This window comes from Cydia fagiglandana, chromosome 4 (assembly GCF_963556715.1).
Source record: "Cydia fagiglandana chromosome 4, ilCydFagi1.1, whole genome shotgun sequence".
In the NCBI taxonomy this organism is placed as follows: Eukaryota; Metazoa; Arthropoda; class Insecta; order Lepidoptera; family Tortricidae; genus Cydia; species Cydia fagiglandana.
In genome coordinates, this window is record NC_085935.1 from 10,805,311 (window position 1) to 10,821,839 (window position 16,529).

Genomic DNA, 16,529 nt, shown 5'->3' on the forward strand with positions numbered 1-16,529 from the left:
ACAAAAATTATGCTTGGCTGTGGGGTTCACCACAAAAAGAATGGAGATCTAAATGAGTGCCAAGTTCTATGCAAAATCCAAATATGTATTTATAGGAACAAAATAACATTATAAACAAGTATTAAACTCTATTTCTTTGCTTTATTGGATACCTATAACAATTAGGATTGTTAATTTTTTCTAGACCCCCATTTTTATTTTATTTTCTGAAAATATAGGTTAATTTAAGATACCATTTTGAATGATTTTGTAATTCGTGGCTCGGTTGAATATTTATAATTTATTGAAAATATGAGATACGACTTCTCGTAAATTACATGTCGTCGGCTGATTAGGATAATGCACAAGCAACAACAAGCATTAAAAAAATAGTTGTCATTGTCAATTGATTGTAATGTCACCTGTCGACAATGTCAGTGTTACGTGTTTCTATAAATAACAATCGTCTGGAATGGAAAACTCGTTTATTTTGAATCATTAATTTCAAAATACCTACGCTATAAATTTGAGAAAGCTGATTCCAGAAATCTGCCTAAGTTATATAATATAACTTAGTTTTATTGGAGTATGTATCCATATAGCATCCAACTCCAACCATAACTTGGCTGAAATCAAGGGAGCAAAAATACAAATGTAAGTTACCTACATCATATATATTTTAACTGATTCGATTTGTAAGAAGATTGGATTCATAAAATCGTTACAAGCGTCCATTGCTAAAGGTAATAGCTTAGCACCCAGTGGGTGCTTTCTACCGGCTTGTCACCATTGTTTGGATATTGTTCTACATACTTATACTACTATATTAGGAACATGCCAATTTTGCTAATTATATCCTATTATTTCAGGTCATCGTGATTCCTATTTAGATACAGCTGTGAGATATGTAACTGCACTTGGGCCCAGAACAAAGTTGAGCATTTTGTATTGAAACGAACGTCATATTCATTATTAATCGTCGTAATACTTTACGACCGTAAATAATGCCTGGGAACAGAGTAAATAACAAACCATACACTTCTCTTCTGGATGGTCAACAAGAAGCCATCATTGTCAGATGCTCGTGCAGAACATGATAAACATACATTTAATGTAAAGTTACTATTTTTTTTGGAAACATATATAACATATTTCCCAAATTAATAAAAAAGTAGGTAAACAAAAACATGTTTTATTATTCACAACTCTTTATTAAGTCTTGTCCACCATGATATCAGCAGCTTGAACTGCAACATGTACCTGGAAATTAGAAATTATATCTTTTTAAAGCAGTTTCAGGCTGAATTTTGAGTATGGCTATGTATTCTTGTATATTCCTTCTTTCTAGTAGGCACCATCTCTGTTTAACGGTTTGCCTTTAGATACCCTGGCTACATTACCACAGAAAATAAATAGATACCATGACCCTACCAATAAAGTGAGCTTTTAAATACTTAATTGTAGTAAATTAATATTAATTTTATACTTACATCGACGTGATTCTCACAGCAATACTGTGTGTAACACGTGAAGTAGGTAGGTATTCCAAGTTTAATTCACGGCACCATCTTTCACGTCGTAGGTCTTCGTGGATTCGAACTATTATTTTTGTGAATCATTCCCACACATAGGAACAAGGTTTTTGATATATTATTAAGCAATGAAATCTACTGTTTAGGTATTAATTATAAATCAAATTGTAACAAACAAGCGCAGCGGTTTAACTGAAAAACTTTGTTATGACAATCGATGACAATGATAACTTTGACAATACGTGAGTGACGGATTTATTTACTATGGTTCGATAACTTTTATTATGCAATGACTTTACATTCAGCCCAGGAGAAGGTCAAACTAAGGTCATAAGGATATTTGTTGAAATATCTTCAATCCTCAATTATTATATCGCAGCAAATGTCGGAAACTGTTTAAAAACCTTATATCTCGAAATGGTTTTCGAAATAGAACATTTGAAAAAAAATGAACAATCCTAATTGCTGTTATTTAAAAAAAAATGCGAGATCTTAAAGCAGGTTAGATTTGACTTGGCCAGTTTTCATTACATCAGTCATTTTATAAAGTTATTCAATATATATATTTTGTAATTCTGATAAAAACTGGCCAAGCCAAATCTAACCTACTTTAAGATCTCACATTTTTTTTAAATAACAGCAATTGTTATAGGTATCCAATAAAGCAAAGAAATAGAGTTTAATACTTGTTTATAATGTTATTTTGTTCCTATAAATACATATTTGGATTTTGCATAGAACTTGGCACTCATTTAGATCTCCATTCTTTTTGTGGTGAACCCCACAGCCAAGCATAATTTTTGTATTGAACTTGGCTCTCCTTTTTTACATTTATGTTTTTGATGGGATATCAATACTTTTTGTAAAGAAAACTAGGCAGGTATTGAGATTTAATGTTTTTTCTTGTGTTTCCGTTGCATGTTTTTTTCTGTGCTTTGTATTAATTATGTGGTGCCGCGCGCCGCCAACGACACACCGTTGGCCGGTTGTTTAGCGCGTATTACAGGTTTTTTGTATGGGGACCCCCCCTATTTTTTAACTTTTTTTATTTTCAGATTTTTTCCTACGCTTACACACAATTACCGAGCTGGATTCCAAATTTCATCCTTCTAGGTCATCTGGAAGTAGGTTAGGTTTAGGTACTATATGTCAGTCACAATAAAAAAGAAATTTGTATGGGGACCCCCCCTATTTATTAACTTTTTTTTGTTTTTAGATTTTTTCCTACGCTTACACACAATAACCGAGCTGGATTCTAAATTTCATCCTTCTAGGTCATCTGGAAGTAGGTTAGGTTTAGGTACTTATATGTCAGTCGCAATAAAAAATGGTTTTTTTGTATGGGGACCCCCGGTATTTTATAACTTTTTTTTATTTTTAGATTTTTTCCTACGCTATAACTGAGCTGGATTCCAAATTTCATCCTTCTAGGTCATCTGGAAGTAGGTTAGGTTTAGGTACTTATATGTCAGTCACAATAAAAAATGGTTTTTTTGTATGGGGACCCCCCCTATTTTATAACTTTTTTTCATTTTTAGATTTTTTCCTACGCTTTCACACAATAACTGAGCTGGATTCCAAATTTCATCCTTCTAGGTCATCTGGAAGTAGGTTAGGTTTAGGTACTATAAGTCTGTCAGTCAGTCTTAAAATTTACGACTTTTTGACCTTCATATCTTTATAACCGTTTGAGCTAGCTTCATGAAATTTGGGCTTCTAGATGTCCTTATGGATATAATTAAACACACGTAGTTTTATGTGTTTACGTTAAAGATGTTTTGAGTTATAGAAGGGTCAAAAGGCACCAAGTGGTTCGTGTAATATTACACTTGGCGCTGGCTAGCCAGTTCCTTTGCTTGAACTTGGCTTGACACGCTGCCGCGTGTCTAGATCGAGTGGTCAATACCACTAGATACCAAATTTCGATCGCTCGTATTTCAAAAATTAGCATTTCGCCGTTTTCCACCGATTTTCGAGTGACGAAATCGAGCGATCGAAATTCAATAATCGGCCCCCAGGCCTTTGGATTCTGATGGCAGTAATCGCATTTCAATTTTAAAGTAAAATGGTCATACATTTCGGTTTTTGCTTTTTATTATGGTACCTATTTTAAAACGCGACCCTATTACTAAGACTCTGCTGTTCGTCCGTCTGCATGCCACCAGGCTCTATCTTATGAACCGTGATAGCTAGGCAGTTGAAATTTTCACAGGTGATGTATTTCTGTTGCCTCTATCTATTACTCAAAATACTAAATAAATATTCAAGTGAAGCTCCCATACAACCAACGTGATTTTTAGGGTTCCGTACCCAAAGGGTAAAACGGGACCCTATTACTAAGACTTCGCTGTCCGTCCGTCCGTCCGTCAGTCCGTCCGTCCGTCCGTCCGTCCGTCCGTCTGTCTGTCCGTCTGTCTGTCACCAGTCTGTATCTCACGAACCTACGAACCTTGATAGCTGGACAGTTGAAATTTTCACAGATGATGTATTTCTGTTGCCGCTACAACAACAAATACTAAAAACAGAATAAAATAAAGATTTAAGTGGGGCTCCCATACAGCAAACGTGATTTTTGACCAAAGTTAAGCAACGTCGGGCGTGGTCAGTACTTAGATGGGTGACCGTTTTCTTTTTGCATTTTTTTCCGATTTTTTTGCTTTATGGTACGGAACCCTTCGTGCGCGAGTCCGACTGGCACTTGTTTTGCGTAATGGCACGGGACCCTTCGCGCGCGAGTCCGACCCGCACTTGGTCGGTTTTGGAATTCCGTATACAACGGTGACAAACAGAACTAAGCCTCATCATTTCTCTGTCGTTCCAGGCTGTATTTCAACTATTTCATGTGCTGTGCCGTAATACTTGTAAATCTTGCACGCCATTTATTTCTTGCAAATCTTGCAATCCATGATAGGTGTTAAGGTACATGTATCTATTATTTTAAATCTATCTATTATTATAAAAAGTATTTACCTATATAAAATAAAATTGAAATCCTCACTACACCCTTTCATTTGATATGTCACACAATATATTTGGAATACTTTTTTTATAATTATATTTTACTAGCTTTTGCCCGCGACTTCGTCTGCGTGGAATTAGTAATTTGGGTACCATAACTTTTTAACAAATTGCTTTTTATTACAACCTTCTTTTCACCCCCAAAATGAATGAGTAATTAGTCAAAAATGCGAATTTTCTTTATTTGTAACTAAAGATCTTTTGAGCCCTTTTTAATTTAAGATATTATATTCTTTTATTTATTTATTAATTTTGACGTGATAACGTCTAATAAATCGATGAACACCGGTAGCATTGCACGAAAAAGTGTCACATTGTGGACAGATCGCCATGGTAACGTTACGTAATGTTTTCTTATGACGTTATTACGCAAAAATATCGTCCGTAAACCGACTTTACAGACAACCATAATTTTGTATCTTGACATCACTTCCACCTCCTCTCCAACTTGGAGGTTCGAGAAGTTGAAGAAGTTGGAGAAGTTGAAGTTAGAGAAGTTAAAGTTGAAGAAGTTGTAGAAGTTGAAAAAGTTGAAGAAGTTCGAGTTGGAGAAGTTGACGTTGAATTTGAAGAAGTTGAAGAACATGAAGAAATAGGAGGAGTTGACGTTGAAGAAGTTTAAAAGGTTGGAGAAGGTGAAGATGAAGAAGTAGGAGAAATTTAAGTTAGAGAAATAGAAGTTGAAAAGATTGGAGAAGTTGAAATTGAAGAAGTAGAAGTTGAAGGTGAAGAAGTAGGAGAAGTTGAAATTAAAGAAGTAGGAGAAGTTGAAATTGAAGAAGTAGGAGAAGTTGAAATTGAAGAAGTAGGAGAAGTTGAAGGTGAAGAAGTTGGAGAAGTTGAAGGTGAAGAAGTTGAAGTTTAAGAAGTAGGAGAAGTTGTAGTTAGAGAAGTAGAAGTTGAAGAAGTTGAAAAGATTGGAGAAGTTGAAGTTGAAGAAGTAGGAGAAGATGAAGTTGAAGAAGTAGGAGAAGTTGAAATTGAAGAAGTAGGAGAAGGTGAAGAAGTTGAAAAGGTTGGAGTTGAAGTTGAAAAGGTTGGTGAAGTTGAAGTTGAAGAAGTTTGAGTTGGAGAAGTTGACGTTGAATTTGAAGATGTTGAAGAACTTGAAGAAATAGGAGGAGTTGACGTTGAAGAAGTTTAAAAGGTTGGAGAAGGTGAAGAAGTAGAAGTTGAAAAGATTGGAGAAGTTGAAAAAGTAGGAGAAGTTGAAGTCCAGACCATCCGAGAGTATTCGAGAGCAATCCACAGCATTTCAGAACATTCTGGAATGTTGTCGAATATTTGAGAACATTCTAGATCATTGTGGAACATTCCAGAATACTTTCGAATGTTCTAGAATATTCCATATTCTTCCCCGGGACTCAAACTATCTGTATACCAAATTTCAATCGAATCGGTTCAGCGGTTGTTGATTCCCCATACAAACTTCCACCCCCTTTTTCATCCCCTTAAAGAGGGATGTCTGAGATAAAAACTACCCTATGTCCTTCCCCGGGACTCAAACTATCTCTATACCAAATTTCATCAAGCGGCTCAGCGGTTCAAGCGTGAAGAGGTAACAGACAGACAGACAGACAGACAGACAGACAGACAGACAGACAGACATACACACTTTCGCATTTATAATATTAGTATGGATATACGCGCCAATAATGGTCGCCAAACTTATCGCCCGTGTTTGGTTTACCAACTAACTTATGAATACCAAATTTCAACTCAATCGATCCAGTAGTTTCGGAGCAAATTGGCTGTGACAGGCGAACAAACTGACAGAGTGGTCCTATAAAATAAGGGTTCCCTTTTTTCCTTGTGGTACGGAACCCTAAAAACGTGACCTTTGAAAATTATACAGACAGAATGCATGCGAGCCATCGTCAAAACACTATTGCTTTGCATCGCATTTGTGACATTTATGTTGTAGTTAGAAGAAGTATTGCACATAATAAATACAAGACACAGAGTGAATATAATAATAAATGTGTAAGGTAAACGTACTAGTGCTCGACATGCTAATGCCCAACAGATGACACCTTGCTGTCACCTCTATTGACAATGACTTAAGTTTCAAGATGACATGTACTGGGACCGCGTCGAGCACCAGTACGTTTACCTTATAAAGGTAAACTAGTTTCTTTAAGGAACATCGTCCAGCCACTTTAAAGTTTTTGGTAAACTACAGTTTTGTATCGAACCAATGAAACGATTTAAACAATGCTCTCCCAATCTTAAAAAATATTCTCCCTCGTTATTGTGTTGTTGTTACTCAGGCATGTGTATAGACACGCGACACGTCGAGTAAGCGTTATCCGGGAGTAGGTATTTAAGAGGTACGCCTCTACTTGTAGAGTTAGGTGCAATGCACGTTATCACTTTATCAGTTATGTTTTCATTATGTAAACTTTATCATACCTTTTACAGTGTAAAATTTATAGGTATCTATTTTTGCACCTCAGGATTTTTAACATTGCGCGTAGTTAGGTCTTTTGCTATTTTGCGCACTTCGCGCAGTCATTATACGTCCCTCGTCTCTTATTGTGTCGCACACCAAAAACATAAAAGTTAGTTGGTCTAACCAATTTGTCAGTCAGTAAGACCCAGGAAGACTATACTCATCCTTTTCTTTTGGGTGCTATAGTACGAGTACTAGTGTAAGACAAAGATAGTATGATTCTCTCTGTCTATGATTGAAATGAGACAAGGCCTGTTCACTTCCTAAGAAAGTTATGTCCCCAAATAATTGCGCATGTGTGCGCCTGAAGCTTCTATGTTTGCGTTGGCCTCCGAGAAAAAGTTGCGAGTAATAAAAATAAAAACATTTTTCTACAGCAACATTGCTCCCAACTCTGATTTAAATTATCACGAATTTTATACATAATTATTCATAAAACGGGACTTAAAACGCTTAAAACTTAATTACACGCGATTAAGTTTTATAATGAATATTTGCTTCCAACTGTCTTTATCAATATTCATAAAATATAGGGAGGGTAGGTACGTCTACCCACCATAATAAAAAAATATATTTGTCAATGACTCTGTCCAACTGCTGTGGTTAAAGTTCATAACGAAAATTTTATTTATTAAATCTTTAAATAATAAATACAACGTAGCGGTACAACCACTTAAGACTGTAAGTCTTTACCTACATAGATTACAGCAATGCACATAGAAAATGTGCTAAATGCGGAGCAACGGCTGTTGAAGCAGCCAGAGTGAAATTTATACAGCTTTAGTGGGTTCAGATGGAACCGAGTCGTAACGCATCTGGAAAGCGTATTAATTAACCGTGAAGATATGTATGAATGAATACAAGTTAGAAATCTGTGTAAAATGCCGTGTGTAAAGTGTAGTGTATCTGTGTGTAAAGTGTAATAGGTAGGCATGCCTAATGTTATTTGTATAATACTGAAAACTTTGTGAATGCGCTTTATTAATGTCTATTTTTATTAAGTTGTCAGGGTTTTATTTTCAGTGTATATTTCTATATGTAAAACATAATACAATGTTATAAACATAAATATGCCTTTTATTTAAATCAATAGATAATACCACAAACAAGGGGTAATATTTGCATCTTTCATATATTTCGTGATATGAAGATAACAAATATGTTTATCAACATAATTACTATATACCTATATACCAATACCCGCCAGGCTAAACCGGTTGTCAACTTTAGTTCCATTGGTACACATCGAGGGCGCCAGTAGTATAAACGTATAAACGGTTGGGGACATTTTTTTGTATGGAGTTACCGTTCTTCTCCTAGTGAGTATTATATTCTTTGGTCCTTTGACAAACTATAACTTCCGTTCATCATCAAAAATACAGGAGTACTGTGCAAACTACCTATAGAACTTAAAATAGTTTAAATTGTCTTCAAACACTAAATTTAACAGTTTTTGTCATAGTCATACTCGTAGTATTTATTCATGATCAATACTGGATTGTGTTTGAAAATAAATGAAGAGAGATAAAAAACAACAACAAACTTTTTATCAAATATACAACCAGACAAACAAATATCAATCATACGTAATTTAGACACGTATAATTTAAGTAAGTAGGTACTTCTAGCACTCTTTGTACTTTTACCTATATATGTATGTTTTGTTATTTTTGTTGCAGATAAAATATGGAGTGGGTTCTTAAGAGTCCACAGATACATAGCATATTCAGCAATCTTGGCTTTATGCATGCAGATGGATATCACGTAAATGACAACTGTAATGGTGAGTTCAATTCTTTAGATAGTACTTACACTATCCTAAAATTGGCAACAGACAAAGACAATAATATTATTTTCAAAATAGATAATTTTGTAGTTTACAAGTAACAAACAGCTAAAGGAATGTTCGTTAAAGGTGTTAAAGGATTCGTTTCTGGTATTAATAGTATTACCAGTACCAACCCATCGTTGGCCATCAGTCACTATTCCGAAACCCTTACTCGAAACGATTCCTTTACTTAAGTACGTTATTTACAAACATCTTGTAGTATACATACTACAAGATATTTAAGTGTTAAAATACAAAAATTGTAAGATTTGTAAGTGACTGGTTTAAAAGCACAGACCAACGTGTTTAAAAGTGATTGAGGAACCTACTGAAATAGATACGAGTAGGTAGTCAATGTACGAGTAATTCTCAGTAAACTAAACAGTGTCTGATTAAAAGGTGATGCGATGTTAAGTCCAAAATAAGATGACAAGGAATTAATAACTTTAAATATTTTTTCAGCTGCCCTCGAAACTATTTTACACAATATTATAACTGAAGATAAGTATCTGAGGACATACCGCAGGAGCATCAGTTTCGGGCAAAACATAAAAAAGGACTTAATACCTCTTTTGATACACGCTAAGGAAGATAAAACTATAGAATTGCTAGTGAGAATACTAGTCAATTTGTCAATACCCATAGAGTGTTTGCTATCAGTTGAAGTAACGTCGCAATCAGATTTTGGGTTGCATATAGTATTTGAAATAAACCAGTTACTCACAGCCACTAAAGCGGCCTTTACTGGTCCACGGGCAACAAAAGTAGTTGTAGACTTTTTAAAGAAAAATGTGGATCCTGGTCAAGCAATAGTGTCACCGGAACAATGTACAAATATAAGTAACAGTCTTTTGTTATTGAGAAACATACTACATATACCAGAGGACTTCAAAAGTCCTATTCCAGGCAACAATGGATCTGGTCACGCCGTGCAAAATCAGATTCTCTGGAACATGTTTAGCCAAAGCGTTGAGAAAGTACTGATTAAGCTAATGATTATACCGGAAGCGGTAAGTGATCAGCTCTCCAATGTTAACATTTGCTTTCGAATCTCGCAAATGTGCTTGTTTGCTCTGTCAATTAAAAGCAGTTCCCGGTCGTATGATTCGATTTCTTGAATAACGGTACCATACAAAGTTAGTATAATTATGATCATCAACTTTCGAACTCGAATCGTGCAATAAGGTAGGTGCTTCTAATGACAAAAAAGCAATATCCGATCGTAAGATTCGATTTCTAGCAATGCAACAGTTAAACAAAGTTAAAAATACAGTTGAACAGCTAAGTATTGTCAAATATAGTTTAAATTAAAACGAAACTAAATTATTAATTAAAACTGAATCGGGGTGCCGACGCGGATATTTTCCAAGTGATTAGTGACCACAGACCTTCGGTGATCGCTCCGTGCGTTGTGTTACGTGATGGGGTTAACGTAACGAGGACTCCTGCGCCTGCGCTGGCGGGTCCCGTGCTCCTGCGCCGCGCTGACGTCTCTCTGGCCTCCCGTTCGACGCCCTTTTGGTCTGTACGATGGCTTTTACACACATTGACTGCCAGAATGTGTATTCTCCAGGTGGTTCTGTAAACTTTTCACTTTCAAATATCGGTGACATGTTAACAAAGTAAACCTATGCGTACATGTGCTGTTTCTATTTATTTGAATAGAGTTAATTATTATTATTTATTAATTTAACAGTTAAAGAGCTCTTACATTTTGTATAATATGAACTATATATAATTCTTAGTAGCGCTGCGATTTTTTTTCCTGTTGGTTGCTTTAAATTCTCAAAAATAAAATATTGTTTAATATAATAATGCGGTGTTGAATGAGATTAGGTTTGTGTTTTGTACTTATTTTATATTCCAGACTAATTGGGGAGTTACAATGGTACAGCTTATAGCACTGATGTATAAAGATCAGCATGTTGTTACATTGCACAAACTTCTCAATATGTGGCTGGAGTCGTGTAATTCTGAGAGTTCAGAAGACAATGAAAGTAACACTTCTCCACCGGATAGAGGTACTTAATAAATGTAGTCAATTTATATGTATAGAGTATAGACAACATTATAAACAAACATATAATTAATTAACATGTTTTAGGTAGTGAAGATTCATCACCTATGCTGACATCAGATCCGACGTCAGATTCATCAGATACGGGTGGTAGCGGAAAAAGTAACGATGAACCAAATTCGGAGACCAATGGGTGGGGAACCTCTGAAAACATTACAATGAAAGATGACAATCAAGAGTTTCTATCTCCGTTACCTGATGAGAATGACATTCACATGAGGGATCAAGATCAAGACACATTCGTTGGCGATGAAAATATGAAGTCTGATAATGTATGATACGTTTTTACTATTGAAATTAGGTTTTTTTAACATATTTATAAATTAAATCAAGATTGTTGATGTAACTTAAATATTACAGGAAGAAAAAGTGATGTCAGAAGATTTGCCAACCGAGACAAGTAATAATCAACAGCCAGCAAAGGCTGAGAAGAAGGGGAAGGGGATAATATCTGAAAATTCTGACTGCGGATATGCAACGCAAATCGAAAATCAAGAGTCAATTTCTACTTCAAGCAACGATGACGAGATACCTTTCAAAAAACCAGTTCACCAAAAACCACATAATCCTAAACAAAGAGTGAACACCAAGGCACGGACTGCTGTTACATTACAAGAGAGAAAGCGTAAGAAGATAACTAAAAGGGGTAAAGCGAACATGTAAGTAAATTCTAACGTGATTTTTTTATTTCATATTAAATAATTAAAGATATTCAAGATTCATTGCATTTCAGTGAAAATCTAATTCGTTATTTCAGCATAAACGTACAAGGGCTTACTCATCAAACTCCAACAGATGATGACATATCCAATGTGCTTAAAGAATTTACTGTTGACTTTTTACTCAAAGGTTACAATTCTTTAGTACAAACACTACACAGCCAAATCCTCACAAACGTATTATTGGAAATCGACACGTCACATTTTTTCTGGTTAGTGACTTATTTCCTGAAGTTTGCTACCCAAATCGAGTTGGATTTAAAACAAATTTCCGGTGTAATATCTTTTGATATAGTATCATATTTGACCGCTGAGGGTGTCAATTTATGTGAACAATTTGAATTGGCTGTTAAGCTAGACAGAAATAACTTGAAGCCAAGTAGCCGGCGTCTTCACCTGGTAAGTGTTAAGATGTCACATCATACTGTGTTTAAAATACTCAGTCCTGTTCTTGTATGATAAACCCTTAAATAACCTTGCTTTTCAGGTTGTTACGGCCATCAGAGAGTTTGTACAAGCTATTGAAGTGTACAAAAAAATTCCACATATTTGTACCGTTGATAAAGACGCCCTTATAACATTACAAAACAAAATGTGTGAAACCGATGAATTGAGGTTACTTTTAGTGCTGCTGTTACGTCACTATAATCCGAAGTACCATTCCAAGCAGTATTTACAGGTATAAATTAAGAGCTTGTTATGTAAAGTACAAAATAGTACATTTGTGGATTTGTGTGTCATTGTGTACGAGTCCCAAGATCAGGGCGATGGTTCTGTTGTTTCAAAATTCTTGGTGGAGCTATTGTTTATGGAGTGGTATAAATACTGATTCTTTTTATTCTTGGGCCATTTTCCTTATCTCCAGACATACGAGTAGTTGCATGTATCCAAGAGTTCTCCATGTTCTCCTGGAATACCATCTTATCCCGGTGACTTCCCACATTTTAGCGATTTTATGTGTTCTACCACTGAACTGAGCCCTTTTATGTTCTTAGTTCTAATTGTTTCGTATGTTTTACAGGACCTCGTTGTAACAAACCACATACTGCTGACGTTTTTGGATAGCGCCATGAGAAATCCGAACTACACCGGTTCTACCGACATTGTAGAACACATTAAACAGTACGTACACGTATTCCCTATCTCCTGCAGTAGGTATATCGGTAACTCGGTACTTCGGTAGGTTAGGTACGTAGGTAGGTAATATTAGACACAATATTTATACATACTTTGTAGACGCATGCCGTGCCGCGTGACTTACTAGGTTTTATGTTGTATCTTGTATTGTATGTTTACATTTTTTGTCGTTCCTTATTCACCGGTAAACAAACTACCTCAAATTATTACCGCCATCATGAAATATTGATGTACCCAGCGGATGAATCAGTTTGTTGTGTTCTTACTTTATGTAACAAATGGTGACTGGTGGGCCGATATCGAATAAGACCTATTGGACCTATTAAATTCAATTACGCGGAAATACTTTGTTCGTAGCATGAGACGTTACTATTACTTCTTCCCGTGAACTATTAAACTAATATTATCTTTATCTTCCTAAGAACCAGCATGCTAAAAATCTGCTGTTGAATTGAAATTAATAATATAGGATATAAGAATATCTCTTCGAGTCAAAACCAACGAAGTGTTATCGCGAAATTTTGGAGTTACATTACGATACAAGTTCGAAAAATAGGAAATTGTACGTTGTACGTACGATACATGTGCGAATAAGTAATTCGCACATGTATCGTACAATGTTTTACTGTAGGTACATAAAAATAACACCATGTGTACTGTAAGTGTAAACAATCATCTTTCGTTATCCAACATGTGATTCGTGTTCAGTGTCTTTATTGATTCGCGCACTCAAAGCAGTTTTGATACAGGTTCGCGGCCCCTGAAATAATGTACCAGTACGGGCTATTGCTAGAAGACTACGCGGTGAACGGGGAGTACGTGAACGACTGCGTGTTCACGATCATGCACCATGTGGGAGGGGAGCTGGACAGTTTGATCAGTTTATATCAACCTAAGATATTGAAGACGTTCACTTCTATTTGGAGGTCTGAATTTGAAATATGCGACGTAAGTGAAAGATTGTTTTCGTCTGAATTGGCATCGCTTTTTAATCAAACTGTTTTTTTTTCGTTAGGGTCGTCCAGAAACCATGTGATCATATTTGGTATTTGGCCTATTTTTGCCCCCACCCCCCTCCTCCTGCCACTAGATCACGTGATACTTATAGAATGTTTTGGGTATATATTTATACGCATATAAAATAGCGGATTATTTGATCTGATGAAATTTTTGAGTAATATTGTTGTTTATGTTATGGCTTTCCCGCTTTGAACAAAAAAAATACACGTGATCGTATCTGCTCTGACCCCCTCTCCCCCATCGTGATCATTCGTCGTGATCATCGTGATATTTTTCGTACCCCCCCCCCCCCTCTAAACAATCACTTGATTTCTGGACGATCCCTTTATTGTAATCGATTCCTTAAGGATACCGCAAATAACTTATACAGGCACAAACGTTTTAATAATTGCATGTTTAAGTTATATTAACTTTATAATATTGTACTCGTAATTTATAGATTATTGTTCTTACAGGATTGGTCTGATTTAATAGAATATGTGATAAACACGTTCATAAAGAAACCGCACGCGCTGTTAACTACCGACAATTTTAGAATGGATACACAGATATTTGACGAGAAGAAAGTCGTTACCGAACTCCAAGCAGTAGTTACGTCTGCAAAGAAAGATCCCCAGCCTGCGGCCGAAGGGGGAAAGAAAAAGTCTGCACACAGCAGTGCGAGCCAGTCATCTAAAGAAAGGTATTACATAACATTTAAGGCAAAACATATTTAAAAAGTACGAGTTTTGTCTTAAAGATGCAAGTGGAAAATTTAACCAACAATTTTATCTCATTTAATCATATGTATGGATAGGTAAACTGACAAAAATGTCATACGTTACTATGGTTATGTACCCCGGGTCTTTCATTAATATACATGGTTCTGTAGGATTTGAATTCACCAAATACTACCTATTACCAAATTTTGTGGTAGTTACATTACATTATTATTTTTAACCGACTTCCATTTCATAGAAGGAGGAGGTTCTGTATTCGGTTGTGGCTATTTTTTTTTTTCTATGTACGTTCACCGATTACTCCGACATCCGTAGTCCGATTTGAGTAATTCTTTTTTTGATCGAAAGGAGCTACCTCCGAGTTGGTCCCATTTTAATTTGGTTCTATTCTGATGATGGGATCCATGAGGAATTGAGGGAACTCCTCAATTTTTAAAGGCACATGCATGGTGATTTGGGTGTTTTCTTAAGCAACTCGAGCATTTTCTCCCGAAAACGACCACTTTGATGAAGTAGACCTGATGATGATGATTGTTTTGATGATAATGATGATGATTTTTTAAATGTAGTACGTTCACCGATTACTCCGACATCCGTAGTCCGATTTGAGTAATTCTTTTTTTGTTTGAAAGGAACTACCTCCGAGTTGGTCCCATTTTAATTTGGTTCTGTTCTGATGATGGGATCCATGAGGAATTGAGGGAACTCCTCAATTTTTAAAGGCACATGCATGGTGATTTGTGTGTTTTCTTAAGCAACTCGAGCATTTTCTCCCGAAAACCACCACTTTGATGAAGTAGACCTGATGATGATGATTGTTTTGATGATAATGATGATGATTTTTTAAATGTAGTATGTTCAGCGATTACTCCGGCACCTGTGATCCGAATTGAGTAATTCTTTTTTTGTTTGGAAGGACGCCTCCTAGGTGATTTCGTATTATTTTTGGTTCTGGTCTGATGATGGAATCCATGAGGAACTGAGGGAACTCCTCAGTTTTTAAAGGCACGTGTAAAGTGATTTCGGTGTTTTCTAAAGTAACTCAAGCATTTGCTTCCGAACACCGCCAATTTGATGTAGTGCAAGTGTAGCCGTACCACGAGTTTGACATTGACATATTCGCTAAGTTAGCGACGCTAACGTCTTCGTACCTAACTAACTTTTTATGCATCTCGCTCGCACTAATATGCCAGTACGAGCGAGATGCAAAGAAAGTAAGTTACACACACGCTAGCGAATAAATCAATGTCAAACTCTTGGTCAGCTGGTAAGGCTACTGATCGGGGGTTAGGGTTAGGGTCGGGGATAAAGGAGTCGGGTAGTGGTGGTTGTAGGGCTGCTGGTTCAGGGCCGAGGGGTACATGGATCAGGGGTTGATACGCTGTGAGGTAGAGTGATCGGGGGGGTTGAGAGATTGGGTCAGTGGTTCCTGATTACATATTTATTTAAGTAGATACACGAATTTAGTGTTCATCATGATGTTGTTTTTCATTCATGCGTCGCGCTCTTAACAATGCGTTAAAACTAAAAATGGAAAAATTATAACTTTTTACAAAAAAAAGAAAACCGACTTCAAAAAGGATGAAATAAAATATTATCCATTTTAAGTCTATGCGTTACCAACTGATATGTTTGAAGTCGGTGCCAAGCCAAGTAGTAACAATACCCGTCAAAAATAATCAGTCTAATGACTATAAATCCCATTAGAACTGTATTAATAACTATTACGTATAAATGTGTAAGTAATTCTGTCTGCCTCTTTGTGGCCTTTTCATGGCTATACAACTGAACCGCTTCAGGTGACATTTGGCAAGATAGTAAATTCCTTGAATTGTTTTATATTATGAAACGTAGTTCTCTGAATAAGGGACGGGAAATAACTTCAGTCCCAATCTCACGCTTGCGTGCCGACTAACATGGTACGGACTGTGCTAAGAAGGTTTGATCGTGTGTTCTAAGGTGTGTTCTTAGGTACATTCGACGTCAAAGATATGGTTACACCTTTGCACCTTACTCCTTTGTAATAAGACGAAAAGTGTAAACATATT

At 36.1% G+C, this 16,529-nt stretch overlaps 2 protein-coding genes across 4 annotated transcripts in view; both read left to right on the plus strand.

Moving 5' to 3' along the window:
- Positions 1-16,529, plus strand: part of LOC134663691 (chromodomain-helicase-DNA-binding protein 9) — a 275,973-nt gene that overhangs the window by 97,479 nt on the left and 161,965 nt on the right. The window lies entirely within an intron of this gene.
- LOC134663678 (protein timeless-like) overlaps positions 1-16,529 on the plus strand; it is a 34,202-nt gene that overhangs the window by 5,606 nt on the left and 12,067 nt on the right. For 2 of the 3 annotated variants that reach the window (XR_010098164.1, XM_063520123.1), the window contains 10 exons: positions 8,661-8,764; positions 9,272-9,819; positions 10,677-10,830; positions 10,914-11,158; positions 11,247-11,545; positions 11,620-12,004; positions 12,093-12,284; positions 12,627-12,727; positions 13,492-13,690; positions 14,218-14,444. Coding sequence is in view for 2 of the 3 variants with exons in the window: in XM_063520123.1 (XP_063376193.1) it covers positions 8,668-8,764; positions 9,272-9,819; positions 10,677-10,830; positions 10,914-11,158; positions 11,247-11,545; positions 11,620-12,004; positions 12,093-12,284; positions 12,627-12,727; positions 13,492-13,690; positions 14,218-14,444 (2,447 nt within the window). In the remaining variant the exon portion in view is untranslated. The remainder of the gene's footprint in view (positions 1-8,660; positions 8,765-9,271; positions 9,820-10,676; positions 10,831-10,913; positions 11,159-11,246; positions 11,546-11,619; positions 12,005-12,092; positions 12,285-12,626; positions 12,728-13,491; positions 13,691-14,217; positions 14,445-16,529) is intronic. The other variant, XM_063520124.1, reaches the window with a different exon arrangement.